This window comes from Centropristis striata, chromosome 3, assembly GCF_030273125.1.
Source record: "Centropristis striata isolate RG_2023a ecotype Rhode Island chromosome 3, C.striata_1.0, whole genome shotgun sequence".
NCBI lineage: Eukaryota > Metazoa > Chordata > Actinopteri > Perciformes > Serranidae > Centropristis > Centropristis striata.
The window spans coordinates 20,435,045-20,445,279 of NC_081519.1; the positions used below are offsets into that span (position 1 = coordinate 20,435,045).

Consider the following 10,235-nt stretch of genomic DNA (forward strand, 5'->3'; position numbering starts at 1 on the left):
AATTTATTTATATAGCGCATTTACAGACGGCTGAGTCGCACCAAGGTGCTTTCACATAAAAGCATAAAAGTGCAATAAAATACAAAATTGACAAAGGTAAAAAAGGAACAAACAAAACAAAACAAAATTAAATTTAAAATAAATTAAAAGAAGGTGGGATAATTTTAAAAGCACTGTGGGATTACTAGGAGACACTATTCCCTAGAACTTGCCGGAGGAAAAAAAAAAAACTTTAATTGAAGGCAAGAGAAAAGAAGTGGGTTTTTAAGTGAGATTTAAAAACATTTAGGGACTGCGCTGCACGAGTGACATGAGCGTGTCATAAACATGACATGGGATGTGTCATGAACATTAATGACACTTTAAAGTAACATTAATGCTCATGATACTTGTCATGTCATGTATCTGACAGGCTTGTGTGACTCTTATGTAGACACCTTCAAAATAAAGTGTTACCATATCTTGCTTAAGTCACAAGCATGTTCAAAAAATTGCCTAAGTCATTTATTTCTCTTAAGTTACATAATTTACACACAGTGTTATTACTATGCCAATAGTCATCCTTTTTTGAGTTAAATGATCAATAAATGTCATATGATACACTTTTGGTGAAGTTTTTTGTGTTTCCTGCAAAACTTGAAAAAATGAGTTAGGCGATTATTTTAACAGGGTGACGATATTCATCTGTAGTGCCAAGCCTTCATCAATATATTGCTAACATTGTTATTTATTTTATCTCGTTAAAATACATTTTTATTAACTTTATAGGTAATTATTCCACAAGGCTCTGTTGCTCTTCCTATCGCAGAGCCTCGTCTGTGTGTGAACAGGCAGTGACCTCACGGCGCCATATTAAAATGCTGCCTCCTCTCTGCCTGTGATCGTAGCTTAGCAGCAGCAGCTAGCCGCCAGTCTGCTTTTTACATCCACAACACTGACAGAGGGCAACGGCGTGATGGAAACTGACTCGCTTCAAGAGGCGCTCAGAGGTCATTTCACTTTATTTCGATAGTTTTTGTGTCTGCCGAGACAGCGCGCTGTACGCGTGCTTTCGAAATTGTTATTATATAAAAAACGAACGGTTTTAGCTCACTAGCTAATGTCGCTAGCTAGCTGCTACCTGTGACTAGCTAACGTTTCACGGAAATGGTTAGCTGTCTGTCCAATGTGTTAGCCAGGGAATAAAGCTAACCAAATTCTCACGCTGTTCTTTATCGGTACTTCTGAGCTTATATATATATGGTCTCATATTCGAGTCAACTCGCTGACGGATATCCTTAGCTGGCATGAAATAACCGGCCAGTGAACTAACCGGCAGACTGCTCGCCGGCTACGCTTTGAGGCTAACTTAACGTGCTAGCTAGTGGGCTAAACTTAACGTTAAGCTAGTTCTAGCTAGCAGGCGACCCGGCTAACTAGATAGCACTCACTAGCCCGCTACGTTATGTAAATAGCTAACGGTGATTAGACAATGTTATTGTTTCAGCCAAAGTGCCACCAGAGGCATGGTAACAAGCTTCATTTAGGTGACTAAATGCAGGTGACGTTAGCCGAAATACCTAAGCTTCAAAGTCTAGTTATCCAAAGTGTAGGTTAAGCTAGGGTAAATCAGAGCCTGACCATCTCTCCTCAGACTAGTACACAGCGTACTGTTCACACCGTGGTTTGTTTTCTGTCCTCAGATTTTGACAAGAAGGCAAAGTCGGAGGCATCTCCTCTTTTGGAACAGTTTCTATGTCATATTGCCAAGACTGGAGAGACCTTGTAAGTGAAAATATCAGGTCCAACACATTCTCACCTCCTTACTATCTATACAATTAAAGTACACCTGTATGTATCACCCTTTGTAGACGTGCCGTATAAGAATAATGTTTATAGAGAGATTGCAGAATTCTTTTCATCAGTCAGATTGTTGAGCAATTTTGGTGTTACTGTAACTGTATTTTCATGCCTCATCTTAACATCATACAAAAGCCTATGCTACAGTAAGCTTTGTCCATTTTTATTCAGTGTTTTTCTATATTTGAACATGCTATGTAAATTTATTTAAGCATATTCTGCTTCCCATTGTCTTCTAGGGTTCAATGGTCTCAATTCAAAAACTACTTCCTGTTTAAGTTAGAGAAGGTGATGGATGACTTTCGAGCCTCAGCCCCTGAGCAAAGAGGTCCTGCAAATCCCAATGTGGAATCAATTCCATTTGAAGATATGAAGGAGAGAATCCTGAAGATTGTGAAGGGATACAATGGGTAGGTGACCAGCTAAAGTGGTTATTTTCTGTATGACGGTAATGAAGGCATGCTCAATCAATGGATGAATAAGCCATATTAAGCATGTGTGGTTAAATGCCATGGATAGGTGTTCTCTTGCTCACCCTATTTGCTACACAGATATTAGTAGTCTGCAACATTATTATGTTGGAGCTCTTCATCCTGTAATATGACAATAAAATGTTGTAGTATCGCTCATTTGTGCTTTTTTGCACAGTAGTACTACAAATTGTTTTTTTCACTCAAATTATATGGCAAGGTCTGTCTCCATTTAATACATTTTAATACAAATCTGTAAATATTTACATATTATTTACATCACATATCAGTGATGATGCAAAATAATGATTCACAAGTGAAACAAATCTTAATTTACTTAAGATAACTGTTAACATCTTTTTGAATGTACAGTAATTTACTGTTAATGTAATGAAGCCAAAACAATTACTCAAATAGGCAATCCAGAGAAAAATGCCTCAGAACAAGTTTTGATAATTGATTGTTTCTATTAAACGAAAATGCCAAACATCCTTCAGAAAAAAATATTTTATTACCATATGATTTTTCCATGGGTGGCAATCCGCAGCCCCAGGGATTAAGGGGTCAGGGGTCTACGGCAATGTTGGCAACTCACCTTGTGGGTGTTTAGTTTTGCTTTCTTGGGGTGACCTTTTTGCTGTGTCATCACCATAGCTATACAACCAATGTGTTTGTGTACTTTGTTAGCTGGAGCATAATGTCAACAGCACATGGCTCTTCATAGATCCAGCCTCTTAATTTATCTCTCAAGAGTGCAACAGATTGATGCACTTAACTTTATAACAAACCACCAACATTTTCTTTATTTAACATGGACCCCGCCCAGAGGCTGAAAATTCCTGTAGGTTATTTATTTACTGCAATATCTACACAGTGCTTAATAAATGTATTAGACCACCAGTTTGTACCGCAGCTGTCCTAAATTAACAGCATTAGTAATTACCAAAATATTTTTATGTTTCTGTAATGGTTAATAAACTAGTATACAGAAGCTCTTTAACTGAAATATTTTTAATGCTAAAATGTAATTTTATTTTCAAATTTACTGTTTTACAAAAAACTAAAAATTGTAAAGCACATTATTTCTTGATTAAGATGTCAAATTATAGTTATTGCATTCCTGAACAGAATGATCTGCTTAATTCATTTCTGACCTATCAGAGAATCCCAGTGAGCTGGCTCAAATTTGGGTATAAAAAGGTGAATTAATTTTATTTGCCAAATATATGGATAACATTTTAGTTTTTAAACAAGCTTTTAAAAGATTTCTTCAATATTTGTTTACTTGTTTTTATGACAGGTGGTCTAATAAGGTTGTTACACTGTATATCACAATAGAAAAATGTATCAATATCAAAGTATGTACTTACTTAATTCCTGTGATCTAAGGCTTGTACCATCAGGTTGAATGCATTTATTGTAAGTCGCTTTGGACAAAAGCTTCAGCCAAATCCTCAGACAAACAAACAACAATAATATCACTCTATACAATATTACCCCCCAGGAACAAAAAAAAGTCTAAATTTTTTAAGTTAAATGCATCAATCTTGTGCACGTTAAGAACTAAATGTGAGCAAACACCTCACATAACAATTTTCATAGTCGAGAGACACTGTAACATAGAATCCTTATCGTTATCCTATTGTGACATTTGGAATTCGCTTTTACCATGCTTTCCACTACAACATGGAGTAGTAGTACACACACACACACACACGTTTAGCAACAGGAAGTAATTCATGTTTAGTAATTAATACTAACAGTGAACAGAGTTGAACTTTTTGGGATGAGAACGACATAAATTGTTAGCTAATGTTAGCTTGCGGCTACTGAGCGGCTTATGCCACACAAACACACGCACACACACGTTGATGCAGCTCAGTAAATTCAGTGGGCATGTAGGTGTGTGAATGCGTGCTAGTCTCAGGAGGACAGAGAGATTGGGGGTCGGGGGATTTGACTAACGGGTGACAGACACACTGCTAAGGCAGCGGCAACACATCGCAAACTGTCTTCATATTATGAATAGTGTAAATATACTTTCAGTGGCTTGAAATGTGACGTTAGCGTGGCAAATTAAACTATGGCGTACCACCACAGTCTAGTTAATTAATGTGAAACCCTGACAATAATTACATTTATTTTTACTTACCAAATTGACCAAATAAAAGGACACAACAAAACATTAGTGCAAATTTGTATAGACCACCACCTAAATGACACATTTTCTATTAACTGTTAATTAAGTCTGTTGCTTTTCTTTTGAATTTTAGAATTCCATTTACGATCCAGCGCTTGTGTGAGCTGCTCACAGAACCCAAAAGGAACTATACAGGGACAGATAAGTTCCTTCGGGGAGTGGAGAAGGTACGTCCCAAACAGCATTGCATTAAAGTTGTTAACCTGCTGTCATGTTGAGATGAGATGAGATTCAACTTTATTGTCATTGAACAGAGTAACAAGTACTAGGATGATGTTTTCACTCATTGAGGAATTCTTGTTTCCCCCTAGAATGTAATGGTGGTAAGCTGTGTGCACCCAACCTCAGAGTAAGTTTCTTGTCAATTGAAATGCTTTGTAGTATAACTAAAAAAGATCAAGTGAAGTTTGAGGTATTGTATTTTCCCCTGATATTAATAATATCATTTTTCTAACCAGGAAAAATGGATGCAGTGCTGTCAATAGAATGAATGGAGTGATGCTTCCTGGAAACACATCTGCTTTTACAGAGAGGTTGTGTTGAGGACAGATTTGGTCCTTGATCCTAAAACACAAAAATTGAATTACAGCAGCTAATATTTTTCATTGTTAAAAAAAAAAAATTCCATTCCTTTTATCTTTTTGATGGTTTTTATTAGGAAAGTGAACGGTCCTGGAACTCCACGGCCGCTGAACCGACCGAAGTTGTCTTTGGCTAACTCACTAGCAGCTAATGGCCTTCCAGACAGCACAGACAACAAAGACCTCAACACAGAGCAAGAAGGCGACAAGGACTCGGGGTATGTCAGAAGCTATAATGTTCCACAAAATCTATTCTCCATGTTCAACATGAACCCACTGGAATCACATTTGTATCTCCTGATTATTATTTTTTTCAGTGAGGTTTCAGCGTCAGGAGGTTCCCTGGGGAGCTCAGTGAAGAACAAACATCCAGAAGATGCTGAAGAGGACATGGAAGCCGAGCAGCAAGAAGTGAAGAGACTTAAATTCAGCAAGGACGAGGAGGAAGATGAAGATGAGGAGGATGAAGAGGAGGAGCAGGAGGCGGACACACTAAGGCCTTTACATACCACCTGCCTCTCAAAAGAGGCAGAAGCCATGGTCCAGGAGGAAGAGGAAGAGGAGAAGGTCGGGTACAGCAAGGAGAATGAAGCCTCCAGCAGTGCTGCTGCCACTGAGGACCAAGGTAGGGTTGTTGTTTTTTTACATGTAGTTTGTGTACACTTAACTTTTACATACTAGTTGTATGTAATGCTTTTTATATTACCAGGGGGAAAGTATGGCATCTTGCTGCAAATTCTACTACGTTACCAGTTTATTAGACACAGGTGTGATTTGTCCTCCCCATTTATATCAAAGGGAGGATTCTAAATAACAACAAACACTTAAATGGAATATATAAAAGATATTATATAATACAGCACCACAAACTACAGCCTGCAACATGATCATAAAGTTGATTCAACATGTAAAACTAAATAGTATAACCTTCATGAAGGTGGAATCCATTGTAGCACTGTAGACTGCATTAGTTTGAGCTTGGTATACCTAAAAAAACTGGTGGTGAAAATACAGGACCTGTCAGTTTTTTACACAATCTGAAATTGGATCTCTCTATCTAGATTTTTGCATTGTAATTATTTCCCATTCCTTAACATGCGTCAAACCTTCCCATTGGAGAAGAAGGCATTAGAGCTTAACAACATTAATTCATTAAAAATAACATTAATTGACCTGGTTTGATTTGATTAGAATAATGTCAAATCATTTTGGCAAACATTTTATGCGCGAAGATTTGCAGTTGGCACATTTTCCATCAGGAGCTTATTCTAAAATCCGTACCATCTCGTGCAAAAAAGTGTTGTTTTTTGCTGCATGAGTACTTGTACGTTTCTACAGCCAGTGATCATATGGTTGACTGTTCTAACTAAACAGGAAGAAAACCTGATCCCTCTGGAAAATGCTGCCTGTTTAAAGCAATTACAAATTTACAACCAGTCACTCCTTTAGTTCAGTTTAATTAAATCCTTGTTTGTTTTCGCCCTTAGTGTGTTTTGTTTGGGCAGGTGGGGACACAGTAATCGCACTCCGGTGTGGACCAGAACAACCAGACAAAAACTACCTCCCTGTCGTGGGTCCAGTCCGGTTCCAAATGTACGATGGAACAGTTAGTTTGTGGTGGAAATCTGATCCAAACTCGATCTGACCAAATTATCAGCTTTACTTGGCGTTTGAGCTAAATGGCTCCCGTAGTCTGGTGGGCTTTGCGTTCTAGGATTCAGCAGAGAATTAAATCTGAAGCAGCGTCATAGTACTGGCAGCAAGTAGCAGTGATTCTCTGACAGAAATAGGCACTTGTCTAGAACACAGGACCTTCTTTCTGTATTAACATTGTTTGATATTTCTCTGTATGAAAAGAAACTGAACCAAAGGGAAAACCAAATGATCATCAACTGATTCAGCCCAGAACATACAAACTGTAGGTGTGTATTTGACATGCTTAGCTGTGCTTTAGTACAGGCTCATTCCATGTTTTAATGTACAGCTCGTGACTCATGACTAGAGTTCAGTTAATTTGCTCTGTCAAAACAAGCAAAAAGTTCAGCTGTGATTGATTTTCTACTATTGTGGGAAAGTGTTCAAAAGATCAGCTCACAGATATTCATAATGCCTGAAGTCTTTCTTATGGCCTATGCCAGCTGGAGATGGGTAGATGGAAAGCATGGACATGATTTGAATTCACATTGATAAGGTAGACCAGTTGCAGATGACATTGTATGGAACGTGTACCAGGTAGTACAAAAATCATAAATACATTTTAAGTTCAGTTAGCAAGGTTGAGTTGATTTATTATTATCATATTAAAACCTAATGTGGGTCATCTTTAGACTAAAATGTTATGACTGATGTGGGAGTTTTGAGGGTGAAACCTAATGTACAGGGGAAATATTGATATTGGAGCCAATTCAATTAGTTTTTAGCTGAAATATAAAGACCTTTTCCATGTGGATTTTGCACTGATGACTAAAAAGGGTTGCAAATAAACTAACATCCTTAAAGCATATTTAACATACACATTTATACATTGTACATACAATGTATTACACTTTCAACTATATCATCATCTTTGATGACATAGTCCTACACCTTACTGTAATTTTCTGTTGCTTTGCAGCCATCTTTAGTGATAGAAAAAAAACGTATTTTTGTGCAGCGCTCTGCTGTACAGAGTAGGTAATGCTGGTACCTTTTTTCTAAATACCGCAAGTATAGTTTTTGGCATTTTATGTTGTGTAAAATATATCGGTGCATATCTGACAATGTATAAGTCAATACCGATATGTCTGACCAATATTGGCCTTGTGCTATCTAAATGTAACGTAAATTTGATCCTGTTTCTATGAATAATTTAATCTGTTTTGTAAGTTTATGTGAGTTCTGTTGAATAGCAAACTAAGCAGTGTGAGTTAGTGATCCTTCTTGAAGTTTGCTGTCTCACAAAAAGAAAAGCACGCCAGTCACTCATCTGTCTTAAATTGTTTACAAAGATTTGGGTCATTTCAGTCTGTAGAATGCTCAAACATGAATGCATGTTTTAATGTCTTTTTCAACACAGAACCAACAAGCAGCACGCAGGCTGAGGTGTGTGCGAGCTCAGGTCCGGAGGCTGAGCAGGCTGAGAGGGAGGTGCCATGCGGCTCCCAGGAGGAGGGCAGTGATATGGATCAGACAGAGCAGCAGGCACCTGCAGGCGTCCTGGAAAGCCCAGAGACCAGCAGGGACAGCGAGGAGAGCAACAGTGACCCAGTCAGCAGCAGCAGCAGTAGCAGCAGTGGTAGCAGCTGTAGCATAGAGGAGAGTGCAGAAGCAGCAAGAGAAGACGTAGCTCTTGCTCCCTCCAGCAGTACGACTGAACCTCCTACAGAGGGCGCCATGGATAGTGCCACCTTGAACACTGGGACCACTGAGGAGCCAATGGAGCAGGACTAGACTGAAGGCCCCCCTGCAGCCATGTGTGACCATAAACCAGCTTGTCCTTGAATCCAGCTTGACTGTCACTGGGAATGAGGATAACTGCACCTCGTACACAAGACGAACGCCTCGTCCCGCTTTTGGACACTCCTCCAAAATGGCTACCTGGCATTGATGTGGGCATACAAATAAATTTTCATTTGAAGTTTTTTTTTTTTTTTTTAATCTTCTTATCCTCTGTTTTTTAAGTTACCCATAAAGGGGGTTGGTTTCAGCAACCTTGAATTTATTGGCTGCATTCTTTCTTCTTTTTTGTGTTCAGTGGGGTTGTTCAGATGCTGGGGTGGTCTCGTTCTTTTCTTACACCACTTCACACCAACCATTTGGACATTGGGACAGGGTTGGTAGTCTACGTTTTGTACCCTTTAAGCCCAGTGTACCGCAGTATTGGGTCAGAACAGAGCCATACCAGCCCCCTTATTTATGAAATTGTTCAAGATGAGCTAATATCACCATTTCTGTACCTGACTGAAGCTCATGTAAAATGTTCTTTGGTTGAGCAATGACCTGAAGGTAACGCCCCACCGCCACTATATTGTTACTCCAAGTTCCACCGGGCTATTGAGAACATGCATTGTTTTAAAATTTATTTCTCCATCTTTATGAGATGGGATTTTTTTTTCATTGTGTCCTATTATTTTGACCATATTTTTTGCAATGATACACTACCAGTCCCACTAACAATACAGTGACATGCTACCTTGTTGAGGCGTCTTCTGTAAAATGATATATTTTGGATGCATAAAACCACCATAATTTATATGATCATTTCAATTCAATGAGTTATTTTGGAGTACGTTTTTGTTTCGTCTGCCAGTTGTAGTTTACAAAAACCAGCTGTAAGTACAAAGATGACTTCTGCTTTCTTTGTATCGTGATGTCACCATGTTGTTTCACCGACCGATATCCAGAACAGTTTCTGGTTTCCAGTTCTACACCTGTTTTCTGCAGCTGTACTTTTTGATATTTAGAATTTTAAATTTCTGTAAAGTAGATTTTTGTAGATTGTAATACAGTATGTGTTCACTGCCTTTGTGAAACCATATATAATTGTATAATTTTTGTGTATACTCTGAATGCTTTTGCTTTCAGTGCGGTATTCAGAAACAGCAATAAATGTTAACATTTTTATGCGTGCTGGTCTTGTTTACTTTACCACAGAATGTGTTCTTCTGTTCACTGCGTGCATTAACAGGTGCAGGATAGTTTGTGCTGGCTCACTGAAACAGGGCAATTAACAGATCAGGCTCGTTAATGTCATTGGTTACACCTGTGATTTTCCCACTGTGACAAGTAAATTTGATTGAAAAAGCCCTTTTCAAAGTTTTAATTATGAACCGTAGCTTTGGAAGTCTCTCGACTACTATTTTAAAACTAACCTTTTGACTCGAGCAACACAATCTGCTGTGTTCCAATTGCAGTGTACTACTTTACTGTCATATTAATAATTATGTATTAAGTGTGAATGTACATCAAACTGAAGCTTCAGAGCACCACAGCAAAGTAACAAATGTTAAAGCAAAGTGTTCATTTTGGGGTTTTTTTTTAAATGTAATGCTACTTTTGTTTTCCAGGAGCTTTCTTGAGCTCTCTCACCATCTTTGCATCCATTAGTAGCTCCTTTTATATGTTTTGTCAATTGCATTGTGATACTGTAGTGTTTACCGGTGTGAT

General features: G+C 38.2%; 1 protein-coding gene across 1 annotated transcript; it reads left to right on the plus strand.

Moving 5' to 3' along the window:
• Nucleotides 1–837: 837 nt before the first annotated feature.
• On the plus strand, nt 838–9,692 carry ppp4r2b (protein phosphatase 4, regulatory subunit 2b). The gene is made up of 9 exons (XM_059329918.1): nt 838–989; nt 1,683–1,764; nt 2,079–2,249; nt 4,583–4,676; nt 4,821–4,858; nt 4,968–5,042; nt 5,168–5,308; nt 5,408–5,715; nt 8,146–9,692. The coding sequence occupies exons 1-9, from the start codon at nt 956–958 to the stop codon at nt 8,517–8,519; spliced, it is 1,317 nt and encodes a 438-aa protein (XP_059185901.1). The 5' UTR covers nt 838–955; the 3' UTR covers nt 8,520–9,692.
• The last annotated feature ends 543 nt before the right edge of the window (nt 9,693–10,235 follow it).

Coding starts and splice junctions, on each gene's coding strand:
- ppp4r2b (XM_059329918.1), top strand. CDS start 956: ATGGAAACTGACTCGCTTCAAGAGGCGCTCAGAG. Junction 1,765..2,078: donor GCCAAGACTGGAGAGACCTT/GTAAGTGAAAAT, acceptor ATTGTCTTCTAG/GGTTCAATGGTCTCAATTCA. Junction 4,859..4,967: donor TGTGTGCACCCAACCTCAGA/GTAAGTTTCTTG, acceptor TTTTCTAACCAG/GAAAAATGGATGCAGTGCTG.